Source organism: Amblyomma americanum, chromosome 4 (assembly GCF_052857255.1).
Source record: "Amblyomma americanum isolate KBUSLIRL-KWMA chromosome 4, ASM5285725v1, whole genome shotgun sequence".
NCBI lineage: Eukaryota > Metazoa > Arthropoda > Arachnida > Ixodida > Ixodidae > Amblyomma > Amblyomma americanum.
The window spans coordinates 155,115,009-155,142,179 of record NC_135500.1 but is presented as its reverse complement, the minus strand read 5'-3'; the positions used below and the strand labels follow the sequence as shown (position 1 = coordinate 155,142,179).

Here is a 27,171-nt window from a genome sequence, read left to right as displayed (position 1 = left end):
TTTATTTTGCTTACACCTCCCTTTCTTGTGCTGCCCTGCAGACAAGTTGGAACTGAAGTGCCTGGTTGGCAGGTTTGAAGCTGAGTATGACTACATCACGAATGAGGGCACAGTGTTCACCTTCCGCACCAACAAGAACCGACCTCGCTATGGCCTTGTCAACATTGACTTGGCGGACAGTGCTGAGGTGAGGCCCTCCCTTCAGGATTGGGTGGGGATGAACTGACTGAGATGGAGCGCCAAGTCAGATAGCTGTGTGGCAGTGGTTTGGTTGTGTCCAAATCGCCAAAGAGTAGCAGCCCTGATCGGGCCCGATCACTAGTATTTATTTTGTCCGGGTAAGAGCCCTGGGCTTCTTGTGAGGAATTGGAAGGCTGACATTCGCACGACCTTTGGAGCGAAAAATTCATGGCTGTGATTAGGTGCGCTCCTGATGTGGTTGTATACATTCCCATTTCCCTTCTGCCCACTTCGTCACCCAACATCAACCTCTTTTTCCCCTCTTCCCCGTCGCCAGTGCAGAGTAGAGGCCAGACAAATGATCACCTTCAGGCTGACCTCCCTGCCTGTCTCTGAAATAAACCTCAGATGGTAGCTGGAGTTTCAGAGTGGTGATGAAAGTGTGACAGTTCAAAGCTTATGAGTGCCTGGCCCTTCATTCAGGATAAAATATGTTTGCAATAACATGCTGTCTGCTTCTAAATGCTGCCACTCTTTCTCTAATTTCAACCACTCTGGAATTGTGAAAGTAGTTTCGCAAAATGTTGTACACCACAACCAATGATAGTTCTAGTTCAGTTTTTATTGTTGTAGTCCGAGTACCTTGTTATAATTCATCAGTCACTTTATTGGTGGTGCCACAGATTCTTAATATGGTGCAAGCCACCTATAATATGGCTGCAGTAACTATTTTCTTTTTTTTTTCTTTTGAGCATTGTCTTTATACTGGTTCCAGAGGCTCTAATGAGGCTTTACAACCTTGAATTTCAGATTGTTGGCAGCAAGCAGTAAATTTTTACCCTTTGTTTACTAAAGTGCAGCAACTGAGAAAATCGTGGCAGTTTTTAGTGCTTAGTGCTCGTATAGTAAGTCAGTCTAACTAGTCAGTTTCCTTGGTGGTTTCCGGAAATAGCATCTTAAGTCTTCTCAAGATTTTCAGGGGTTAAACACAGTGGTAACAAAAGGCATTATCTTCTGTTGAACATAGATATTTTCACCCCGAAGATTCTTGCCCGTGAGTATTTCACTTGATGCAGCAAACTTTAATAACCAAAGAGCTGCTTTGTTATGTAATTTCTTTTTAATGCAAAAGCATTATATGGCTTAGCTGCGTCTGCAAAACTTGTCCGCAAAATGTGTCCACACAATGCCGTCACTACAGGTGAATGAATGTGTAAAAGTTTAATAATATTTTTTTTATTTTTTTTATTTCATTTTTTTTCCCGCTTTTTGTCATTACAGAAGGCGTGGGTGACGAAATAAAAGCGGTTCACAATAACCGCTTGACGGGCTTCGTCACCCGAAAAAGTCGACGATGACAGCAGCGGCAGTTCTTGCGGCATACAAATAACAATTCACATCTCAAACAAAACAGATTGTGCTATAATGCAGGTAGGGGGTTAGATATATTAAACAATGACAAGGAAAGAAAAAACGGTCGACATATGTATTTCAGTACTAATACAACCTAATCAATAAAAGTTTCACGAAGTGCACGAAAAGACATTGTGTTTATATTGTTATAAAGAGAAGAGTTCAAACATCTTGGTAGTATATATTTCAGCATAGCAAAACCATAGTTTGTTCTACATCTGGGTACCGAAAACATTTCAGCGTTTCTAGTGGTATACGGCGTGTTGTGTGGTACCAGCTGCGCAATACGAGACAAAAAGGGGTCATCTCTTGCAGTCTGTTTTAATAAGTAATAAATTGTTGGTGTGATACGCAGTGATAAAAATGATGTCACGTTGTTAATTAGTAAAGCAATTATGAAATAATTTAGTGCAATTAAGGGGATGGGTTAATTAGCAAAGTTGAAATAGCAAACTTCAGGATGATGCCATCATCACTAATTAATGATGGAAAGAGATGCACACCAAAGTGACGATGCTGGTTTGAGCAACGGACATCGCAGGTGCAGGTGAAATCCCAGCGATGTCATCACTGGTTGACCTCAATGTGGTGACCGTATTCCGGAATACATTCACCAAAATTGTGAGCAATTGTTCGTCGTACAGCATTATGGGCGGTGTCATAGCATTTCTCTTTGCATATAGCTTCGATGTTTTTGTTAAGTTGGGAAGCTAGCTTGCGACGGGGGTTGGGACCAATGACATAGTATGCACCTTCAATTGCATGCTTTCTGAGACTTGCAACAGGGGTTCTGAGGGGTGATGTATACACCTCAGTTGCATGCTTTAAGGAGTGGTTAAGGTGTAGGTGTCCACCAACCTTTCCTTTCCTCAAAACACATGTTTTCACCTCCATGTAAGCAGACTTAAGTGCCCTCAGAATTTTAATCAAATAGCCTTAAAATGGGCCCCGAAATGCCCCTTTGTCAACCATGAGAGGCACTTGGCAGACTGTAGGGTTCCTTTTAAGTGTTGTCGTCATGAAAGTGTTTTTTCAAAGCACCTCAATGCACAGGATTTGGCTTTTGCCACTTCCCTCAGCTTGCAACTTTGGCAGCATCTGCTTAGCAAAGGCATAGCAGGGGTCCACGACATGTGCTCAGCTCCCACTATTGCTTGAGCTGTGAGGATCTCCTGATGGCGCTAGTTAGTGCATGCACTGGCTCCCGTCTTACACAGTAGAGGAGGCGCAGTGCTCTTTGTGTGTGAATACTGAGCCATGTAGGACTGTGTTGCAGTCTACCCATTGAATGTTACAGCTCACTGCACTCGAGGTGGGCACTCAGGGCCATTTTGTTGGAGAGGTCGTAGTCAGTATTTATTAAAGAACTTGACTTTCTGTGCTGTTAGGAAGTTAGGAAGTGCTTGCACTGCAGGTAGCCATTTGCATTAAAGTGAAATATATCTTCATTGTGCTTTTATTTCCTAAGTACTGTTTAGTATTGCAGAAAGCGATGTAATTTTTTTATCTTCTTATCAACTAAAATAAAAATTGTCACTAGCTTGCATCACCATAAAACTTCGTTGATACTTTCCTAGTTCATACAATTTCCCAGCTCACAGGCTTGAAATTGTGAGAAACAAAAATCTCCTATAGAGTTTCACATTCTTTGTTCTGATTAATGCGATCTCAGATTAAACATTTTTCTGGCAAGTATTTCAAAATTTCGTAAAATTCTTGACAATGGTAAGTTCAGTGAAAAACATAAGATGTGCAAACGTATGGGCAGGCTGAAGCTGGCATGCGACAGGAAGAGGAGAAGCACGGTGCCATGACTTTGCAGCACCTTAGTGCAAGGGAATGAAGCATCCGAAAATGACAGTTGCTAAGAGATCTCAGCTAACTTTTGCAATTGCTGCGATGGACTGGATGCATTGTGAAATATCTTTTTGTGTTAAGGGCAGTGCGAATGCGGACAGATTTTTGCAAGCCCCAGAAGAGGTACTCTGCAGGCCTTGTGCCAACAGATGCTTATTGAGACTTTAGAAAGAGAGGGATCATTGTACCTCATTCCTCTGTTAAATTTTTTACAAATTTTAGTGGCTTAGAATCGATCCTTTTCTTAGATAATGTGCTTTCCCTCATATTTCTTAAAATATATCATCAGACACTGAGCTCAAGATGAAATTTCAATGATATTAAACTAGTTTCACCTTATCCTCTCTTTTATTACTCGACGCCCCTCGACACCTGATACAGTTCCGTTTTTCTTCTGTACACTACTATGCCACAGTTACATGCTATCTCCCGAAGTGCAAGGTGCAGCAGTTTGGTTTCCTTTGGCATCTTAAAATGTGGTGCATCCGGAGTTCCCGGGTTCGAACCTGACCGCGGCGGCTGCGTTTTTATGGAGGAAAAACACTAAGGCGCCCGTGTGCTGTGCGATGTCAGTGCACGTTAAAGATCCCCAGGTGGTCGAAATTATTCCGGAGCCCTCCACTACGGCACCTCTTCTTCCTTTCTTCTTTCACTCCCTCCTTTATTTCTTCCTTTACGGGGGGGGTTCAGGTGTCCATGGATATATGAGACAGATACTGCACCATTTCCTTTCCCCAAAAACCAATTAATATTATTATTATAGATTGCAACCAATGTGATGTCTTTCCTCAAATCATTTTTTGTTGTTCATCATTGTTAGGCTTCATGACTTGTTTCTGTTGTTTAAATATCATTTTAGTCTTACGTTGTCTGAGGGCTGATCTTGGAAGCGAAGCACACAGACTAAATGATGTGTGCTTGTGTTGATTTCCTTTTTCAATCCGGGCGCTGCTGTGGCTCAGTGATTATGGCACACGGCTGCTGACCCGAAAGACGCGGGCTCGATCCCAGCCGCGGCAGTCGAATTTCGACGGAGGCGAAATTCTAGAGGCCCGTTTACTGTGCGATGTCAGTGCACGTTTCGAAATTTCTTGAGCCCTTCACTACTGCGTCTCTCATATCCCGAGTTCCTTTGGGAAGTTAAACCCCGATAAACCATAAACCAAACTGTTTCCATCCTTTCTAGAGCTACTTATTATTGCTCAAATACTATGCCCATAGAACAGTGGCATTTCATTAAAATAGTTAACAGCATATGTTATTGGCACTAAGCCTGCAGTAGGCTACTGGGGCCTCACCTAGGCGGGTGGCATTTCAGGCCATGCTTATGGTTTATGGGAGTTTAACGCCCCAAGGTGACTCAGTCTATGAGGGATGCCGTAGTGGAGGGCTCCGGATAATTTCAACCACCTGGGGTTCTTTAACATGCACTGACATCGCACAGTACATGGGCCTATAGAATTTCGCAGCCGAGCGCCATAACCACTGAGCCACCACGGCGGCTGCAGGCCATGCTTAGCTGTGAAAGGTAGTGAGCTGACTTGTTTTTACTTCATCATGGCCTGTGTGCAACACAGCTTGAACTGAGTTTTTTCCTTTGCAGGAGTCCTGGAAGGACCTCATTCTCCAGGATGAGAAAGATGTCCTTGACTGGGCAGCTTGTGTCAACAAGGATAAGCTGGTGGTGTGCTACCTGCGTGACGTCAAGGTAACACATGCTGGGTCTATTGCACCTTCTGGCTTCCTTCAACCGCATCATAGCACGAACTGCAGCACTGGGATAGCTTCTGGACTATGACATCAAAATACAGAATACAGCAGTAGGCTTGTTGTCTGTATTCTGTTTAACCCATTCATATCTGAAGACCATGATTCACTGTCTTCACTTTAAAATATTCACATGCTTGGCTGCTATTTTTCTGATAGTAGTTTTCATGCCAGATGGCACTAGTTGCTTACTAGCTTCGAAAATATATTCAAAATTCTTCTCTCGCTGTTTTTTTTTAATAACCATGGCCTGTCAGGAAGACTGAAATTTCAAGGGCGCTGCAATTCAGGCGACTTTTTAGGAGTGAAGGGAATGCGGACTGCAGATCATTGGAACCTTTAGATATTGAAAGCAGTGAGTGCGACTCGATCCGCAATGTGAGGATTAGGAGCTGGACTCTGATCCTGGCACTTCAGACGTAACTTGAGCCCTGGCTTGGAAATTCAAAAACTTGCAAGAAAATATTAATCAATGTGATGTATTTTGCTGTGTACATCAGCTACATATTTAACCAAAAAATGGCCGATAATGTGCTACATCAACACGAAAGCTCATCTCATTGAAAAGATCATCCACGCGTCTGTGTTGTCCTGTTACAGAAGCACCAGAAACCAGCTGCAGCTCCATTCCAAATGCTAGAGGCTTGTCAATGGCACCAGTTTGATTGCCAAATGTACCTTCGAATGATGGCATAGCAGAAAGTATTGCACAAACATTTAGTGTTCAAAGCCGTACAAACAACAGTGGAAGCTGTCGGGAACACGACAAGTTCCACTCGCGCACCTGACTGCTTCAAGATATTTCACAAACAAACATTTTACCTGCTGTAGATGTGCGCTGTCTTCAGAGCCGAATGAAATAGAAATTTCTGGCTTGCAGCGTTTTCAGCGCTGATTGTTTTCAGCAACCTGGGTCCTGCTGTGCCCTCGCAGACGGAATGGTTAAAGCAAAAAGTTAAACTGCAGCTTAAGAGAGTTGAGAATTCGACAAGCTCAAAGGGGTCGAATGTGTAACACTTGCAGGTAAAGTATATGAAGTATTTTTGGGCTAACATTTTAAATGATGACATAATATCTTTGATTAAAGCCATGACTGCTTTCAGGCTCCTCCGCAGTACAGAGCACTGGGTGGGATGTACATGATGATGTCATGTGCATTGCCAGTACGTTTTTAGTTCAGAAATGCTTGCTTTGAAGAAAAATAATGCCGCCAAAGGAAAAGAAAAAATGCCCTCGGAGTGTTGTTTGGCAGCATCCAACAATGCATGGCAAGATGTTAGTGATGGCTGTAGAAATTTGAAATTTCACTTTCCATGACATCATAGCCAAGCTTCTCTGCGCTTCTCTAATGCTCTGATGAGAAGCCTCAAATTTAATTATCAATTTCATCATCATTTTCATTTCATTTCATTTCATTTCATTTATTGAAGCCTTAAGGGCCCGTGGGCATTACATTAAATGCCAGTGCTGAGAAATGCATTTTTCACCACACTGGAATCCTTAAATGTCAAGAAATTCTTTAAGTGGTTCATTTATGTATAATCGTGCATATATAATTTTTAAGCTGGCCATTTATAATCCTGCTGGGTTACATCGCAAACATGCACTTGTGCTTTCAAAACATAGCTTTAGCTTTCACCTAATGGAATTTACAGTTTAGCCAATGATGAAGAGAAGTGCTGCTTGCAGGGATGCAGCCCACTCTCAGAACTTCACTCCTGTAAGGAAAGCTCTCTGCAAAGGAGTTACATATCATACCGTATAATCTCGTGTAAGGGCCACACTCGTGTATGGGCCACATTCCTTGTTTTGGACTTCATAAATATATACAGTTTTACTTTCTTTCAATTCATGCATAGGCCGCACATTCAAAATTCACACCCGAATTTTTTAAAAATTGTGCGGCCCTTACATGAGTTTGTACGGTATTACAGAAATGCAAAAGGACTTAAAAGGCATATCTGGAATCAGCATACAGAAGTACTGATTACCTGAAGATCTCAAAACTGTGACTCCATTATTAAAAATATTTTTTTCTGCGACCATCTACCCTCTTGAAGCATTTGTCCTTGTGTGCACATGGGACAGAAGTTGGGATAGGCCTAAATTTTTTGTTTTCATTTTAAGCTTACTGCTTGGCTTTGAAACACTCGGGAGTTGCTGCTCTTGTTTGCTGCCGAGCTGCAGTGCAGCAGTTTCTCTGGTGTGAGCTAGCTGAAAGACATGCCTGTGGAGCTGTTTAGAATTTAGATTGTTGTTTTTGGGAGAACAAGCCAGCTGGTGCAGTGTTCAGTGATGGCCTGCATTTTCCTGTCTCTGCAGAACGTGCTTCAGTTGCACTCTCTCTCCACTGGCGCCAAGATCATGGACTTCCCCCTGGAGGTTGGCACCATCACTGGTTTTGCTGGCGAAAAGAAAGACCATGAGGTAATCGTCTCGCCTCTCCATGCAGGCAGTGCTGGTAGAAAACGCCCTTGTTTCATGTGGGCAGCTTCTTTGGGAAGCAAAGAAATGAAAAGGGAATTGTTGCAGTGCAGTTTTATCAGTTCTCAGCCCATCAGCAGGAACGGGCGACGGCTTCTGTGTGATGCAAAAATTACTATTTTATAGCCTGGCTTGGCCTGAGGATCCCAACAGTGAAAGTGTCTGTGAAAGTGAAAGCTATCTTAAAAACTACATCAACATGCTGTGCAGGGTGTGCTTCTGTGCACAGCGTGCAGATGTGTACAGTTCAATTGCAATTCACTTAAGGGGGGACGCGGGGATCAGATCGCGAAAATCGCAGAAAAAATCGATTTTTGGAAAACGGCAGATTCGGATTCTGCATTACCTTTTCTATCACAGCTAAAAAAATTTCCGCCGAAAACAGTCTCTAAGCGTACCTAAAAAATATTTTTCTGACCGCGGGTCGCAAAAAACTGGCCAAAATCCGCGCAAAAACGGCCGATTTCAGAGCGCGATACCGCCGCACCTTCACCGCCACCTATGGCAAGTTTGGTGTCACTGGAAAGCTTGCTTCACCGCGGTTCTTCTCTCAGTGGAACCACGTGTCTACGATAAAAAATAAATGCACAGACGTGAAAAATACGAGGGCACCCGCGAAGTCGCAGCTAGGCGCTGATTGGCCGCGCCAGTCACGTGGTGCTCAGCGCGCCCTGCGATTGGCTGCCGAAAGGCATGCCGCTTCTCCGGTTGTCTGCTGCGCGCGCGCTTCGCGAAAACGATAGTTTGCGATTCAACTCGTGCTGTCCGTTCTGCATTTTCGTCAACTCATCTGCTGCGTGTGGTTTCGTACGTGAGCCCGCGATGGAGCGTCGCACGGGCCAGAAGTACAGGACGAAGTATGCTTACGGGAAGCGTAAGCGCAAGCCTCCTATTCCAAAACAGAAGCGGCCAGCAGCAACTGAACCGCACGAACGGAGGTCCGCTCCGATATCCAGTCACGCCGATGTGTCGTCGGAAGCAAGCCTGCCCTTGGAATCAGCGACCAGCAGTGAATCTGGGGGCCTGGCGCCGTCCGCTAGCCATGACATCGCAGTGCAGTACCGACCCGGACTCAGTTCCGTTTTTGCGGCGGCGAGTGGCGGTGCGGTGCCGGTTCAACGGGATGACGGCGAAGTTTTCCCTAAGCAGAAGCGCACCGTTCGAACGGTGCACCTGCCCTCGGAATCAATGACCGGCAGTGAATCTGTGGGCCCGGCGCCGTCCTCAAGCCGTGACATCGCAGTGCAGTACCGACCCGGACTCAGTTCCGTTTTTGCGGCGGCGAGTGACGATGCGATGCCAGCTCAACGGGATGACGGTGAAGTTTTCCCTAAGCAGAAGCGCACCGTTCGAACGGTGCACCTGCCCTCGGAATCAATGACCGGCAGTGAATCTGTGGGCCCGGCGCCGTCCTCAAGCCGTGACATCGCAGTGCAGTACCGACCCGGACTCAGTTCCGTTTTTGCGGCGGCGAGTGACGATGCGATGCCAGCTCAACGGGATGACGGTGAAGTTTTCCCTAAGCAGAAGCGCACCGTTCGAACGGTGCACCTGCCCTCGGGATCAATGACCGGCAGTGAATCTGGGGACCCGGCGCCGTCCACAAGCCGTGACATCGCAGTGCAGCACCGGCCCGGGCAAAGTTCCGTTTTTGCGGCGGCGAGTGACGATGCGATGCCAGCTCAACGGGATGACAGCGAGCTTTTTCCAAAACAGAAGCGCACCGTTCAGATGCACCTGGAACCACGTTTTGTGACCTTGGAAGCAGCTGAGGAGCAAGCGTGCAGCGTCCGTGCTACACTTCGCGCGGTGTCGTCAACGGAGCGCAAGTTCGGGTTCGCGCGGCAGACAGAGGAAGAATCGGCCCCAGATGAAGATGAATTCACATTAATTCAAGCTAGTGTAATGAATTCGATAATAGGGTCTTTACTGTGCCCAAAATGCTCTAAGAAGAGGTTGTCATTGAAGCACGAGACTAAACTGGGCCTAGCAGTAAAATTGGTGCTTTCCTGTGGTGCTTGCGGCCCTATTGCTTCACATTGGTCATCAAAAAGGAAGTCTGAAGGAAGGACTTTTGAGGTCAATATAAGAGCTATGCAAGCCATCAAGACCATTGGAAAAGGGCCCACTGCCCTGAACGACTTCTGGGCCACAATGAACGTCTCACATCGTGGGCTGCATCAAAAAACCTATCAGGGCCACCTAAAAAAATTGTTTAAACCTGGAGCAGAGGAAGCTGCACAAAACATTTTTGCAGATGCTGTACTTGCTGTCAAAGACGTCTACAGCAAGATGCAACCATCCAGCCCAAGTAACATAACAGTTGTGTATGATGGCACTTGGCTTACACGAGGCCACAGCTCTCATATTGGTGTAGGATGTATTATCGAATTTTATACCGGGCTTGTGCTGGATTGCACCGTAATGTCAAATTTCTGCCTAGGGTGCTGTCAGCAACCAGCGGAGAGTGACCCTAGCTATGGCACTTGGATTGAGCAGCATCAGTGCCAGAAAAACACAGATGTTGCCTCAGGTCAGATGGAGGTGGAAGCTGCACTAATACTTTTCAGGCGTTCTTTCAGCAGCTATGGCCTTCGCTACACGAATGTCATATGTGATGGTGACAGCCGAACATATCTTGCACTCTGCAAAGATGAGGTATACGGCTTAATACCCCTGACTAAGGAGGACTGCATAAACCATGTGCAGAAGAGGATGGGCACTGCACTCCGCACACTGGTTGCAAGAGCAAAGAAAGGGGAGCCATTGGGTAGGAAAGGTGGACTCACGCAGGACCTAATTAAAAAACTGACCAATTACTATGGTTTAGCCTTGCGCAGAAACACCGAAGTCAGTGACATGCAAAGGGCCGTGATGGCCACATTGTACCATGTGACATCTACAGATGACGAGCCTCATCATGAGCTGTGCCCACCTGGCCCTGACAGTTGGTGCAGACATAGGTCAGCACAGGCCAAAATGGAGCCACCACCGCCTCATAAGTACAAGCTACCAAGACGTGTAGCAGAGGCATTGCTACCTGTCTACCAACGCCTGTCTGACCCGCAACTGCTGGAGCGTTGCAAGGGCAACAAGACGCAGAATGCTGCAGAAAGCTTACATTCTGTCATCTGGTCAATGATTTCCAAAGATCAGCATGCTTCATTGTTTGCAGTGGAGACTGCAGTCCATGAAGCAGTTGCACGCTACAACTTTGGTAACTTGCGTGCCTACACTGAAGTATGCAAGTCTGTGGGCATCAAACCCGGTAGCCTTGCCCTTGAGAGAGCTCAGGAGAAGGACAAACAAAGAAAAAGAAAAGCATGCAGTGCAGAAAAAACGAAAGAGCAAAGGCATAAGAAGACCCCTGCAAGCAAAGACACCAAGTATTACAGCCCTGGGGCATTCTGAAGAACATGTGGCGGCTGTGCAACTTTAGAGCCAGTTTTCTCAGAAGTGAGTTTTGAGCCGACTGTCCTGCTTGCAGAAAGCATAGAACAACTATGCCTTGTCGGATTTGCATGAGGTTTATTGCGTTGTATTTCTTAGTAAATTCTTTGTGCAGTGACATTCCTATATTTTTTAATAACTATCTCATTTTTTTACTGCTTAGCTAAATTAGCGCGTTGATAACGACCTCATTTTTCAGACATGGATATGTTGTCCTATGGAAAAAAAATTAAGAGTGATAAAATTATTTGGAGAATGTCACTGCATGAACTATTCATTTTGCTAAAACATAAAACCAACTGTGGGCTTCTACCATGTTTTTTTGTCATGCCAGGCTTTCTGCAAGTTGAGTGCAAATAAAAATTTGTAATATCAAAACTACTCAAGATATATCAATGAAACTTTGTATTTAGTCATTCTGCACACTGTCCAATAGCCATGCCAAATTTCATTGCTCTACTACAAAAAATAAGGAAATTGACTCCGATCCCCACCTCCCCCCTTAAACTTGAGCACAGCGTTTATATTCGATGAACTTTGGAAATGCTCTATTGCTGAAGGGGAAGGGTCAAGCAGGGCTGTCAGTTATGGCAAAAAGAAAAGGAAATGGCACGTTTAGGTTTAAAAAGTGCATGGTGCATGTGTGGATTGTTTTGTGCTGATGGTTAATTTTCTCCTCGCAGATTTTTTACTTCTTCACATCCTTTTTGACTCCTGGTACCATCTACTACTGCGACCTCAGCAAGGAGCCTATCAGCCCCAGGGTAGGTACTCTGAGCATAGTGACTTCTGGTTTGTTAGCGAGCGTAATTCTTTGTTTTCGTGGCATATTGGTCGACCTCTTGGCCCTTAACCCTTTTTGGGACGGCTTCAAGTGTCCACAAACTGCCTAGGTGCACCTGCGTACTGCTTCTTTGCGTGCTGAATACTACCAAACTGTCAAAGAAGCCAGTCAGTGCGCGCCTGCAGTTCGACGTGGCCCAGTACGACGGGAAAAATGAAATTTCAAAATTTGTTGCTTTTGAGCCTTTTCTATCAGTTCTCATAATTCAGGCCCCATAATACTTATTGAAACAGTTTTCAGTTCTAATGCTAGTTTTATGTGTTGAAAAGACTGAGGTACAATACATACCACTTTTTATGTTTTTCTAAGCGGTCGCTGGAGCAAATGTGGGCCTTTTTTTTTTTTTACAAAACCAGTGGACAAAAACTGCTTCAGAGTGATATCATTTAATTCCCAGAGGAATTCTGAGTGCAATTTTACTCTCTCTGTGTGTGTGAGACACATATACACCCACCTATGTGTGTGTGCGTGTGTATATGTGCGTGCATGCATACACACGTGTGCAGCAGCTGGTGACGCATCATTGGTCAATCGTTTCGTGGCTTCGTGCAGGTGTACAAGAAAATCAACCCTCCTGGATTTGATTCAAGCAAGTTTGAAACCAAGCAGGTGTTCTACACGAGCAAGGATGGCACCAAGATCCCAATGTTCATTGTTCGGCAAAAGGTGCCTTTATCTCTCCCTCCTGGTATCTTTTGGTAGCACAACAAAAACTGGCGGCCTTTGTTGCGAGTAGTGTGGTAAAAAATCTGGAGCTCAGTGTTATTAATTTGAACTCCCGGTTTATTAGAATGGACGCTTCACTCCGATCAATATCTTACATTTTAGCCGTGTGTGAATATTTGATAATGGCGAATATTTGGTCAAATAGTAAAGTATTTTATTCGATCCGAATGTTCTGAAATACAAACTAATGTTCCGAAACACGAACTGCCGGAGAAATCTTCACGCCTCTCACAGCAGAGGTTTTGGCAGCCATGGGGAAGTGGCAGAGGAATGGCACTGATGTGGCGCCAGCATGCATTGGAGACCATTACTGATTTGTCACTTGCCCTCAGTGCTGAGTGGCCCCATACATGTCAGAACACCTTGCTTGCACTGACATGTTTTCTTTGCAGTTATCCGCACACCACAGTGCATCAGATCCTCGTTTCAGTCCCGCTTCCTTTGGCTTGGACTCTCTGTAATTAAACTCCCTGGCTTGCTATAATTCGAAAAAGTTTTTCCATCTCCCTTGAGTTCGAACCATTAGGGCTAAATTGTAAAGCAAGTCAACCCTTTAAAGGGCCAAAAAACAGCTTTGAAAGTGGCTATAAAATGTGTGCTTTATATTATATAGATTAAAGGCCAGTGAGCATTCGTGACTCGTACAAGTCCTCAAAAGCAAGCTGGTAATTTACAAATGACTTCCTTAATTCTCATTCCCACACCTCGCATTGATGGCCAGTGCTGATTTCTCATGCAAATCCTGCCAGCCGATAGCATGGAGCTCATGTGACATCAGTCGTGCTGGGCTGTCATTGTCTGGCCAAAAACTGTGGGGATGTTCGTAAACGAAGCAGGCAAAGGAACATGCGCGAAGGCACATTCGGCTGGAGACGACAGTGCGTCACTTCCCTCCAGTCTTCCGTCTATTTTCATGCTGTGGTGGGGGAGCAAGTGGCCGCCAAAAAAAAAGTTAGCCATTTGAGGTGACATATTTGTAGGCGGAGCGTAGTCCTGGCCATTAGTGTATTTTTTTTTCTTCTTAGCTCTGTGTATAAGTTTAGAATGAAAGGGCGAGGGCCGCTTTTAATTGCCGATATCTCTGGTGCAACATAAGCTAGACAGAAAATTTTTTCAGGCAGATGATGGGTGATTCGATATCTATCAGTCTTTCGCACTCAGTCTCGAGGTGCAAATCATTTCTGGGGCCCTTTTACTGCTTGCGTTCGTTTAGAACACTGCTTAGCTGAGCACTACTGCTCATACTGCATTTCATAGGAATTTATCGTGTATGGCTAACTTAGACCTAGACTGGGCCGATGTGGTGCGCATCCTTTTTTGTTATTGTTGTTCCAGGAAACATTTTGTGCAAGTTGGGTTTTTTTTTTTTTAAGCTCTTCTCTCTTCAGCCTTTTCATTCACACAAGTTGACAGCACTGGGTTGAACAATCAGGCACATTGTACACATCAGCTTGTGATTCTCACAATGGATAAAGGAATATAAGCTTCCTATTTATCTGCTCTTTATTATGATATTCTTGGTAGATAAAGCAGGAGTTAGACTAGTAAAGTGTTTCTAGGTATCTTTGTAATTGGGGGGTGCAGTGGAGAGTTTTTGCTCTTTCATGTATGCTCGGGGTTAAAAAATGGCATGTAAATGTATGTGATACTTAGCACTTTCTAAAACTATACTGAAAAGAAAAAAGAAAGGAGTGATGGGATTGTCAAGGGAGTGGGTGTGCATGTGAAAGATGTCCTCTTTTTCATATGTTGCAGGGGCTGCCTAGCAAAGCGCCATGCTTACTCTACGCCTATGGAGGCTTCAACCGGAGCCTGCAGCCTTACTTCAGTGTCTCGTGCCTGCTGCTGATGCAGCACCTGGGTTTTGTCTATGCCATTGCAAATGTTCGGGGAGGAGGGTATGCAATCTTTGTCTTTCCCTGCTATGTTCGTGCAGATTGCACACTGTCAATACAAGAAAACCAATTTTTTTCCAGTGGCAAAAAATTTGCTGTGCATTTTCCTTGTTGGCTTAGGAAAGTGTGTTGAAAAATTTACTCAGCAGTGTAGTAGGGTGCACCCATTCTTGCGGTTCTTTTCTTGTGCAGCATGCTGGCGGAATACTACTACTCACTGTAAAGTAGCGTGCCGTTCACCTGTGTTGTTAGGCCCTGCGTGCTTCATATCGAAGCCACAGTGAGGAGGCTTTGCATCTGATCACAATTTATTATAAATGGTCTAACTTTATTGCCAGTTTACCACCGCACAATAACTTCACCTTAAAATGAACATATAATTTTTCTGCCAGGCACCAGTCATTTGACAGTGGAACGCACGTGTCATACGCATGGAGCGCCGCTCCAATCTGTCGGCCAAGGCATCATTACTGTCAGTCGAGCTTCAGATCTTTTAGAAGGTCTTAATACCTAAAATTATGTTATATTTATCAGTAACCTGATCTAGCAAGCTGTTTTATTCCAGGCAGTTAATTCGAGACAGTTGTCGGGCGCACACCTTATCCATGCTTTTGATGCATTATGTATCTGAAGGATTTGCTGGGGCTGTACTAATTCTTCGTAATTCTTCGTAAAAATGTGCGTCGGAGCATAAAAGGGGGACATGCAGTCGGGGCTCCACTTAATTGAAAAAATTGAACGGAAAAATTCTGGTTCCCTGCAAGGCCAGCACCCCGTCAAAACCACAAAAAAAATGTCCGCCCCTTACACTAGTATGTACGGTATTCATTTTGGACAAAAAAAAAGAAAGCGCTCGTGTCTGTGTCTTCCTTGTCCTGCGTCTTGGTTCGTGCTGTTCTGTCCACAATCAATGGTTCATTAGCGCTGTAAAAAGTAATTGCCTTTGAATGCGTTCTCTGGCTGCAGTAATAGTGATGAGAAAATTACCTGCTCATACTTTCATTGCAGCGATACATCCTTGTTATTTGTTAGCACTTGAGACTTGTAAAGGGATGAGAGTACTTATTTATCTTGCATTATTCTTTTTCAGAGATATGAATTAATGTATGAAGAATGGTTTTGGTTGCCAATTCATATTTTTTATTATCTGTCCTAATATTGTTGTATAATCAGACAGTCATTTGCTCACGGTGAAATATGTTGCTCAGTGTTTCACACCATAGAATGCATGCATCGGCAGTCTCTTGCGACATTTTTCTGGGCTGCTTCGCACAGAACATCCGTGGAACAGTGCAAATATGGATGGTACATTGATGTGGAACCATCCCTGCAGCATTTAATCTGTTTTGCATTTTGCATGATAGACTTTGGAATTTAGTTGAGTTGTGCATATTCTCCCACAGCTTTTGTAAGGAGCACCAAACAGGTCTGAAAAATTAACAGGATTTCACTGCGTTGTGAACATTGTGTTGTGAACATTGTGCATTGTGTACACCTTCAGAATACCCTTCTTTTGAAGCACTGTTGATTCAGGTGTGGTCTTTCAGCTTTCTAGATAGACGTTTTCCTAAGACTGTAGTTTGCAGCAGCATAACTTTGTTCTCATGAGGTTCACTGAGAAGTGCATGCAGACGAAATGATGTGGCTGCAGCTTTCTGCACCTTTGGAACGGCCCTGAACAGAACTGGTGACGTATAGCCATGTGTGTGTGTTTCCGCAGGGAGTATGGCGAGGCGTGGCACAATGCTGGCCGGCTTTTCCAGAAACAGAATACATTTGAGGATGTTCAGTCTGCTGCTGAATATCTTGTTGAAAATGACTACACAACCAAAGACAAGTGAGTACCTGCTAAATGGCAGTGGTGCCATTTGATTAAGTCTGCTACCTACTTCTGTGGTTCATTTGCATATGCTTGCATGCTTACACGTGTGTGTGTGACCTTGTAGCTACGCCAGAGGCAAAGTTGCTACAGAGAACAGTAGCTATTATCTGATGTTTTAGGCTTATTTATCTTGCATTATTCTTTTTCAGAGATTGTTAGATATGAATTAATGTATGAAGAATGGTATTGGTTGCCGATTCATATTTTTTATTATCTGTCCTAATATTGTTGTATAATCAAACGGTCATTTGCTCACGGTGAAATATGTTGCTCAGTGTTTCACACCAAAGAATGCATGTTTTGCATTAAGGCTTTGGCTGCCGGCCCGGCAAGACCGGTTCCGCCTCTCGTCGGGGCGGCGCTGCTTCACAAATCTACGAGAGATGGCGCGTCGAGCGTTCTGCGCAATCTGCGCATGCGCTACTCTTGGCGCAGCCGCTGAGCCGCGCCGGAGCGGTCGGATTGTAGGAGGGCTGAATTCGCGCCTGGCGCGGCATCGCCAACCTGACGTGACTGACCACCACTGGCGCTCGCCCGCGCGCCGAGGACGTTGTAGTATAAACGTGCCGTGCTGTCCTTGGTCTCACATGTGTAGTTCCGTCCTGCTTATTTTCTCTTTGGCTTTCACTTTTTGTCGCATAGTTTTACAGTGCTGGCTATCTTGGCCAAGTTTCCCCATTTTTGCACAGTAGTTGTCGGGGTCAGTGCTGCCTATGCACATGTCCTCTTCTCCTTCCCTCTCCCATATGGGGAGGAAAAGGAGGAGCAGAAATGGAAAGCACAAAGGGGAGAGTGCACATGTGGTGAAATGCAGTGAGATTGGTTGTGTGCGCACACAGGTGTTCTCTAGAGGCAACGCTTGCTCATTTCGGATGGCACAATCCGATTTCACCACACCTGATTAGGAGCTGCCCACACGCGCACAATGATAAAAACCCAAGCTGTGACACGGCTTATCAGTTACACCTGCACTAGGGACACGGATGTAACCAAGGCCAAGGGGGAGAGCCGTGCTCAAGGCGCTGCACATAAGTGAGAGGTCAGACCCTGCAGTTACGCAGTGTGTTTAACATGGAAAGAATGCATTTGGGACACTGCCTGCAAATGTGTTGTGCGACAAGATCCGCAAGTCCATGGCCACACATTCTCAGACCATGAAGCATTCCTTGCAACCTTCTCATAACATAAGCACAATCGTTATAATCCCTCGTGATAATGAAGTCAGTGGGACAGAGGAAAAATTTGCTATAAGCGGTATAAGGCCACTGCTTTGGTGTGGCACATCATTTTGCTGAAACTATACATGCACTGAAGGCATACTAGTGGAAGGCTACTGAAGAAACTATCCAGTGCACTGTCCACAATGTTGTCAGTGTGCTGTTGACAGGTGCTAACAGGTCTCGGGACCAAGTTTGTTTTTTTTGTTATAGGTGCATCAGGTGGCATAGTAAGCACTTGCAATTTTTTGTTTTCCTTGATGCCTTACTTTCTTCATAATTTGGCTGTTAAATGGTGACAAGTAGCATCTCACAATGGTGCTCCAGCTACGTCAATTGCGCCATTCTGATACATTTACATTTTGCTGCGCCAGTCTGCTCCAAAAGAGGCAAATTGATCAATATTGCATCTTAGCTGCACCTAAAAGAAGACGTGGTCGTGGGAAAACAACTATTTTTGTAACCGTTCAGGCTTTCAGTTGGCAACCTACTAAAATGTTTCTGCAGTTGGCAACCCAGGGTGCTGGCAAATGTGGTGGAATTTAGCAGCCAGCTCATTCGCGTACATGGAGGAACGAAAGAAGTCTAGAGAGGCGGTTATGTCGCATTGTTTGAAGCCGTCTCCTCCTACTTGGCCACCGTCTCAGCGCGCTTGCACATGCGCAGCTAGCATTGCAGCAGATGACTCCACTGTGCCTAGTGTTACATTGGCTGCACCTTCGGCCAAAGACTCGCAGTAGTCGTTGCGAAAGAGCATGACTTCTGGCACATTTTTTTGGCGTGCAGCTCGGATAGCGAGGTCTTTCCCAAGTTTTCCTTCCTCCATGTTCGCGCATCATGTCGGGTGCATCATGTTGGTCAACCCTGGAGAGGGCCGAAGAAGTATCATCTGGGTTGAAGAACAAAAGATTGGAGCAGGTTAGCGAGTTCGAGCTGTGTTAGAACAAGGGAATCCTGGCATTGCTGATTCACTTCGCGAGCTTGATGAATTTGTGAAAAATTCCAAAAAGTATTGAGATAGTGCCAACAAGAAAAAAGAATGGTTCTAGTGAACATGTCCTTTAGACTTTTAGTGAAGCACGCTTGGCTGAACTTGCGTGCAGGACAGTGCCAGCATAAATAAAATGTTTTGTCGGTGTTTTTTTGTGAACACCTTTCTTCTGTTTTTTTTCCTTGCTAGATACACATGGCTGAACCTGCTCTTATTAGTAACAAACTCTTCTGGGTGACTCCTTTATTGCGTTCGTGCTGCTCCCGGGTTGCTCCACAATTATCGTTCTGATACAAAGGTGCTCCAAAATGAATATTTTTCTGCTCCAAAAATTGCTCCAGAACTTGAAATGGCTGGACCACCACTGATGTCAGTGAACAGACACACACTTATTTTCTTGTCAGTGTGCCTTTGTAGCCTTTATGTCGCCAGGTGTTTTTTATGCTGGCCAGGCTTTGCTTAACGGGCACCCTGAAGAGTGTGTGCATGTGGCCTGTGCAGGATTGTGATCCAAGGTGGCTCCAATGGAGGGCTGGTAGTGGCGGCATGCGCCAATCAGCGACCAGACCTGTTCAAGTGCGTCATCTGCCAAGTCGGGTGAGTCTCTTCTTTTCATGGCAGATACTGAGCTTAGCTGTGCAATTTTCCAGGATTGCATGAGCCAAGCACCAGCTTGGCTCATGCCAAAGAGAAAAATGGATATACCACTTCAGTGAATTTCAGTGGACTTCATGGAAATGTTAGTGTAAATGAAATGAGCAAGCAACCACTTGTTTTGATGACCTGGTGTAAGTATCAAACTAAAGCATTTACCTAGCTATGTTGGCACTGCAAATTAGTTCAAAAATACTATTTGTATGCATTTATTTCCAGAAAGGAAATCGCACATTGTCTTGGATCATATTGAGGTGCACTTCTGATAATTCAGACAAAAATCTCTGGTTCCTTGAAGTTTTAATTAATGAGAATCTACTATGTAACTTTTTATGCCACGTGACATTTTCACACCAGTTCCTCACATTGAGTGTAATTTGCAGCTGTTCTCTGGCAAAGTTGCCTTGAAGCCAGTGACTTGCTCTCCTGTTCTTGTGTGACTACAGGGTGCTGGACATGCTGCGTTTCCACAAGTTCACAATTGGCTACGCATGGACGTCAGATTATGGAAGCTCTGATGATGAGAAGATGTTCAACTACCTGTACAGGTTGGCAGATATTTTTGTTACTGTGTTTTAAATTGTTCAGAAACATTGTGATAAACTGGGGTGTGTGCTCTGTATGTGCTTTCAGCGTGGAACCCTTTACTTTGCGCCGCCGCGGTGGCTCAGTGGTTATGGTGCTTGGCTGCTGACCCGAAAGACGCGGGTTCGATCCTGGCCGTGGCGGTCGAATTTCGATGGAAGCGAAATTCCAGAGGCCCGTGTACTGTTCGATGTCAGTGCATGTTAAAGAACCCTAGGTGGTTGAAATTTCCGGAGCCCTCTGCTACGGCGTCCTTCATAGTCTGAGTCACTTTGGGAAATTAAACCCCCATAAACCTAAACCAAACCTTTACTTTGCAAGGGCAATCTTGGAGATATCCTTAGAAGTTTGTTTCATGGGCAGCTGTTAGTGAATACAGTGAACTGTGTGGTGCGTATCGTTTGTAATAGCAATCTACTGGGGGTTAAACGGGCTAGTTGTTGGGAAGGAATACAGTGTATCTCTGTTACCTCTTTCTTGCTGTACACACTGAGCAGACAAGGTAGGGACATGAGGGAATCATAATGACATAACATCTGAAGGAAGCCAACAGTCGCCAGGCCCATGGAAAGCATAGGGGAATATCTTTTTGGTGTTAATGAATGGGAAATTAGTAGTGCAATCATTTTTTTACTTGTAAGGTGATTGATTAGAAAGTATTATTTATTTATTTACAGAATATTGCAGGCCCTTCATGCAGGAGGGGTGATGCAGTGCAGTACAAATACAAAAAGCACTGAAAGAAAATTAAAACACAGAGCCGATAACTTTGATGACATCAGTCATCTATTTTTCCTACGGAGTCTATAGCTGCCAATGCTAAAGCGCTCCAGTCAGTTACTGTGCAAAGTAGCAGAAAAACAACCACGTGCTGCCAGTGGGATCCGAAACCACAACCCCTGTATGGCACCTTGGTTCCGGCAGTCTTGGTGCCATAGGTTGCACAAGAGGATTCTTGCATAGCTGTCACCCTCACTGCTCAATCTCATTTCATGTGGCACTTGCAGTGCTGCAGGACATTTCATGTCTGCCACTATGGACGAGGGTGGCACTGGTGAACACTTATGGTTAGCCAAGAAAACGGAACAGTGCAAAAACAAGCAATCACACAAGAATGACAAGACACAACACGAGCGCTTGTGTGGTTGCTTGTTTTTGCACTGTTCCGTTCCCTTGGTTAAAAAAATGCACCAACTAGCCCAAATAGAAGTTTTACTTATGGTTAGGTTACACGCGATATAAATACACTCAAAAGTAGAAGGTTGGACAGCTGCTGCCATAGCTCAGTTGGTAGAGCACCATACACAGCATGTGTAGGTTGTGGGTTTGGAACTCACTGGTGGCATGCATTGGCTCTTTGTCCTACTTTCTACTAAATTATCTTACAGGTAAAAAAGATGATTACAGTATTAGTTTCTCATTGATTAACACCACAAATTAAAAAAGAGTGACCTTTCATCAGGAAAACTTGCATGCTGTTTATAAAGTTAAGTACTGTGAGGTGAGGCAGCAAAATTAGAGCACATAGCATTAGAATACAAAAGGCTTGGTCTTAGTTTTGGATGCCTGCTCCTTGCATGTGTAGCCTTTGTGCAGGTGAGAGGAAAAAAATGTATTGTAAATGTTGAACCACCTGAAAAAATTAGAAAGCCATCACAAGAGTATCTAATAGTGAGTGGCTACCAGCCTTGCTTACCATTGGCTCTTGCAGCTGTTCACCTGATGCATTTATTATTTTTGTTGGAACCAGGTACTCTCCACTGCACAACATCCCAGCTACAATGGGTGATGACATCCAGTACCCATGCATGCTGTTGCTGACAGCTGACCACGACGACCGTGTTGTACCATGCCACTCCCTCAAGTTCATTGCACAGTTGCAGCACACCCATGGGAACTCAAACAAGCAGGTGAGCACAGAGTGCGAAAGCGGCAAGTTGATGGCAGAGACTTCAAAGAAAACTTCACACACTCTCTTAATGTATGTCTGCCACATGCCTACCCATTCTGGAAAGCAGGGCATGATCACAAAAAAGCAATTGCTGGAACATTTCTATTGGTGGCACTGCCATGAGCTGCATGGAGCAGCAGGGTGCTTCTTTAGTAAGTCTTAGAACGCAAAACAGTGCCAACATGCCAGGGCTTTCCCAACTTCTGGCTTGTGTAATGAACCACAGGTCACTTGTAGCATAGAGCCATGTTAAGAGGACACCGCTTTGAAATCTTGAAAAATGGCCAAAAGTTTTTGTTTTTTATATCATTGTATTCGCCGGTATTCCTTGTTTGCTATGCTGTCCACAAGTTTCATAGCTGAAATCCGCTGGGAAGTACTTTAAAAATATTGTTCTGTAAACTGCGCTGCAACTGCATATCAGGAAAATGCTTTAAAAATTGGCATTTTTCTTTGTTCCAGTTTTGACTGGATGCTCACACCTTGTGGAGCAGATTTTTTCGCAGCTGTTTTGTCTGTTTTGACCCCTTTTGTTTTATTTCACTTTTAAAACTTCACTGTATGCGATGACAATCATAGTTTTTTGTCTTGATGGATTGTAGATTTTAGGTGTGACAGTTAAGACATATCTATGCCAACTGCTTTGTAAAAAAAAATAAAAAATAAAAAAAGGTTTGTGTTGTGGGACAAAAAATGTTTAGGATTCTGTGCACGTTGAACCAGTCTTTTAATACATTTTGTTCAGTCTGCAGGCAAGGTGTAGAGAAGGAAAAAATTGCAGAAAAAAAAGTTATTCAGATGTAATGCTAGAAGTTTATGCACGTGGTATGCACAATGCAGTTGTAGTTGAGGTTCTTGTGATTGGTTGCCGGAGACATACTTTTGTTGATGCAATGCCTCCAATGTAGGCATGCGCAAATATTCAATAATTTGGAATATTCATTTGAATAGTAAAGTATTCGATTAGATCCGAATGTTTGGTTTTCGAAATCTCGAAGTGTTCATCTCTACTGAATAACACATCATGGAACTCTTGCTCTGGGTGGTTTCGGTTCAGCATACTTCCTATGGTATGGCACCGCAGTGCACACAAAACCAAAGCCCCGATGCGAGTAAGCGGAAGCGCAACGCCCGGATTAGTGTCTGCCAGGTGTCTGCGGCCGCGCTACTCACGGTGTGCACGCACCATAACCGGCACGGCAACGTGCATCAGTAGAGAGTTCAGTATAGTGCAGTCCGCTTCTGCGCACCACCGGTGTGCACGCACTGATTGGTCCCGGCTCCTGACACCTTATGGCTTCCTCAGGGTGACCTGCACATTCGTAGTGGCTCCGCGCCGAAACAGATCGCGCTATGTTAAATCTGTCTAATTGGAGAATGCGCGGCTGTCTTATTGACTTCCGTGGAACGAGCCTGAACTGACTGCAGCTGCCGCAGCCACTGTTCTCCGCGTGAAATTTGCTAAACAGGCGCGACGGAGCAAACACGAAGGGGAGATAGCACAAGACACGTGGAAATGGGTGCCCCTTTCCAACGGTGCCGCTGGGCGCACGTTGCATGCGCCTAGCAAATGTCACGGAGGCATCGCTTAAAAGCTACAGTTGCGATTAAAAGCAGCAGTTGGAAGCGCCACATATAGGTGCCACACCCCGCAGATACATCGCCACCGCATGTAGGTCGGCTCCCTTTCATGTAATGGCCTTGTCAGTTTGAAAAATACTTGATTTTGAAATTTCCTATTGTACTGTTCAACCTTTTTTGTCTGCCAGAAGTATTCCAAGTATTCACTTCAAAATTATTTGAAGAAAATTACCATTCGCTTCGGATTCGCTACAAACCAAAACACCACTATTTCACACATGCCTACTCCCATGTTCTTTCAGCTCCCAGCAGAAGAAGAAAAATACAGAGTGCCACCAAAACTGGTTTCTCCGGCACTCATTGCCTGCATCGTCTGCATGCGAATCCATGTTTATACAGTAAAAGCTCTCTAATTTGACTCTAATTTATTTGAAAATCTGCATAATTTTAATTGCTGGTGCGGTCTCTGCCAACGCCCATGCAGGTCTGTGGCGTTGGACACTGCCTAATTCGGATGCTGCAGAGTTCCGCGTACCTCTGAGATGTGCATGCAGCAGCAGGCACAATGAAAAGCAGGTGGCCCTATTTCCGGGAATAGTCTGACCACTTAATTTCAATATGGTACCATATAATCGGTTTCGCTTTTCTGAGCTTTGTGCCGGGCCAACTGAGCACAGCTGCGCGCAGTTTCCAATGCTGACTGGCGCCACTGCGCTTTACCCTCACTCCCATCCACGTGATTCTTCCATTCCGGTGAAGACGCCGTTAGCCTTCTCACAAGTGACATAGCTGCCTGTGAGGGGGCTTCATTCCTACCACGTCGCACCGTGAAGGATGTCACGAGGGCCCTTATCATTTTGAATTTGTTCTGCTTCCTCGCTCCCTGTGGTATGCACGCAATAAAGCATTGATGGAAGTGTGAAAAATAGCCATTGTCTTGCCGTGCCCATCTCAGAAGCAGACTACCAATGTGTAGTCCTTCACGAGAAAAGAAAAAATAGCACAATGAAAGCGGTTCTTGCCAGTTTTTTTTTTTAGGTCATTTGATAATTCGAACTTGTTTTTCCGGTCCCTTGAAGTTTGAAATAACGAGGTTTTACTGTACATACCTAATTTAATTAGGATATCTTCAATAATAAATTTTCATTTTAAGACTCTCATCTCCAAATAATTAAAAATTATTTTTCTCCAACACTCCATATGTCAGGTTAGCGGTGCAGTGTAAACTGAAAATTCACCATCAACTACACAACTTGTTGGGGACTGCTGGTTGAATAAAGAAGTCTGTACCTTGTACACGGTCGTCCACCCCCGCTTGAACATGCGAGGGGTGTGGCTGCACTCTTCGGATGGCCAGTGCGTCTAACATGTCCACGGATCAAAGCAGAGTGGCGCAGGTGTAGAGGGGCCTTGAATTGCTGCCTCCCGTCATCTCTCACTTTGCTTTGATGCACACATGCAAAGGACACACTTTCTCTTTTCCAGCACGGGCTACGCTGGACGGTAGACTTTTACATGACAATACACAGTAATGGAAAAGTTCGTCCAGTAAAGGTGCACATTCCCGCAACGAAATTTCTTGCCTGGTTCTTTTTTGTTGCTGTGCTTGCTTAATTCAAAAACCCGGTTAATTCAAATATTTTTGGCAGTCCCTATTACTTCATGTAGTAGCGCTTGCTTCCCTCTCAAACTTTGAAGCTCTGATGCGTGCCCTAAATCCAGGGGAGAATAAATGATTTCTGAAGCTTAAGAGCGTCTCCAATGCATTTGGTTGGTTCCTACATGTGCAGATGAATCCTTTGATGATCCATGTGGACACCAAAGCCGGCCATGGACATGGCAAGCCTATATCCAAAGTGGTGAGCAGTGAGATCTTTGTCGCACTCCGTTATGAAGCTCCAGAAGTGCTACGCAGGCACTCTTGCAGCTTCTGTGTCCTGTGAGTAGAGGTTGGGCCTTTAGACTCAAACTGAGGAAAACTGTAAAAGAGTATGCTGGTTTTGTTCAGTCTTGAGTGAAAATGGTTTAGCACAGCTCAGAAGCCAAGGTCGCAGTGGGATAGAAGCATCGTTGGGTTACATGATACTGTTGTATGGTTTGATGCAAATGGAGTGAGGAAGTTTGAGGCCTCAGATCAGAATGTCCCGTATACAAAAGCCATGCAAGTTCTTCAGAAAGTGGTACCAATTGCTTAATGGTTCTCAGTGGCCAGCGTTAGCACCTTGCAGTACTTCGCCTGCTGAGCCTGGCAGCCTCCTGTGTGAATGCTGAAAGGGTGATTTTGCAGCTGATGGCAGTAAAAAAAATCAATGCGCATGACTTAACAAAGAAAACTTGTACGTATGCATTATTGCAACAAGATAAAATGGTTCCTGCATGAAAGCGACTAGTTTCTGGTGCCTTAGCCTTGCAAACGTGTATGTGTGTAGTTCAGTCACCTAGCTGTTCCTTTTATTGCATCTTTGCGCAACCCAGGTTTGAGAAATAAGCTTCCGTGTAAGATTTTGTCTCACCGCCTGATCATTGCAACTACTGCACATCTACTTTTTCTTAGTGTAATGGCATTTCCTCTTGCAGGCAGAGTTCTAAATACGACCCCTTTTTCATTACTGGTGCATAAGCTGCTTCTGCTAAGAAAAGAAGCTAAGACAACATATGTATCACTGGAAATGGCCAGGGATTATTCTAAAGTAAATAATTGTTAAAAAAAAAACTTGTGTATTAAAGACGGAAGGAAGTTCAGTTATTGAACTTTTGAAAAATAGAAGCCGAAAAGTCCTACCTTAAACTGAGTTATGCCCAGCAACAGTGGCTATTCATTGTGCATGTTGCAGGAATACATCTGGCACCATCAGCAACATTGTTGCACTTGCTGTGACTGAGAATTTCTCCGTATCGCGTGGCACATTCGATGCATGGTGAAATGTTGGTACTCTTGGGCAGAGGTGAACAGTATCTGTCAAGCATGAGCTTGATTACGCTTGATTTCTGGCTGCTGTGGATTGATAGCTCCCACCGTCATAGCTATGTGGATTCAAATGCCCATAATATAAGGCACTTTTGCTGAAAATGCTTTGTGCTTTTACACTAACAGGCTCGTTATAATTGTGTTCAACTTTTGTTTTTCCAGATTGATGAGCTGACAGACACGTACAGCTTTGTTGTGAATTGCCTCAACTTGGAGTACAAGGATTAGGTGTGCCATCATCTTGCCGGTCTTGCACAGTTCATTTTTTTTTACTGGTGTCAAAATCACCAGCAGCTTCTTGCTGTGAGAAATTACATGTTTGCTCAAACATTTAACTATGTGTCATGCTCTCATGACTGCTTTCAGCGTAAGCCTGTCGAAGCAGTTCAATAACTATTTCAAGGTGGGCCTTTCAACTCTCATGTTGCTTTTAGCTCAAACCTATTTGGGTAATGATGTTAATCTTTGGTTACAGTTTACTGTGCTGGCTTACATGGCATGGAATGAAAAAAAACTGAGATCACTGTGGCGACCCGCTCTGGAGAAATGCAAAAGCATTGCTTTGTTTCTATGTATAGGCATGCAGTGACGTCAGCGGATGCGACGGCATGGAATTTTCTAGAAGCTGCGTGATATTTTTGGCCACGGCCACTTTTTTTACCTGATTTAATTAATTTTATGCTAATTGAACACTTTTTAATCTTTTCTCACTCTTTTTACTTGTAG

The 27,171-nt window shown here is 44.5% G+C and overlaps 2 protein-coding genes across 2 annotated transcripts in view; both read left to right on the top strand.

Moving 5' to 3' along the window:
* The window catches only part of LOC144128562 (prolyl endopeptidase), a 48,085-nt gene extending 21,305 nt beyond the window's left edge, over positions 1–26,780 (top strand). Inside the window, exons 8-19 of the mRNA XM_077662056.1 lie at positions 42–187; positions 5,054–5,158; positions 7,540–7,644; positions 11,835–11,915; positions 12,548–12,661; positions 14,477–14,619; positions 16,337–16,453; positions 19,208–19,303; positions 19,807–19,908; positions 21,696–21,855; positions 25,268–25,336; positions 26,608–26,780. Of these exons, the coding sequence (XP_077518182.1) occupies positions 42–187; positions 5,054–5,158; positions 7,540–7,644; positions 11,835–11,915; positions 12,548–12,661; positions 14,477–14,619; positions 16,337–16,453; positions 19,208–19,303; positions 19,807–19,908; positions 21,696–21,855; positions 25,268–25,336; positions 26,608–26,673 (1,304 nt within the window). The 3' untranslated portion in view covers positions 26,674–26,780. The remainder of the gene's footprint in view (positions 1–41; positions 188–5,053; positions 5,159–7,539; positions 7,645–11,834; positions 11,916–12,547; positions 12,662–14,476; positions 14,620–16,336; positions 16,454–19,207; positions 19,304–19,806; positions 19,909–21,695; positions 21,856–25,267; positions 25,337–26,607) is intronic.
* On the top strand, positions 8,263–11,244 carry LOC144128561 (uncharacterized). Its single transcript, XM_077662055.1, has one exon. The coding sequence runs from the start codon at positions 8,395–8,397 to the stop codon at positions 11,110–11,112; it is 2,718 nt and encodes a 905-aa protein (XP_077518181.1). The 5' UTR covers positions 8,263–8,394; the 3' UTR covers positions 11,113–11,244.
* Positions 26,781–27,171: the final 391 nt, after the last annotated feature.

Excerpts from the sequence above, each read along its gene's own strand:
- LOC144128561 (XM_077662055.1), top strand. The coding sequence starts at position 8,395 with ATGCCGCTTCTCCGGTTGTCTGCTGCGCGCGCGCTTCGCGAAAACGAT.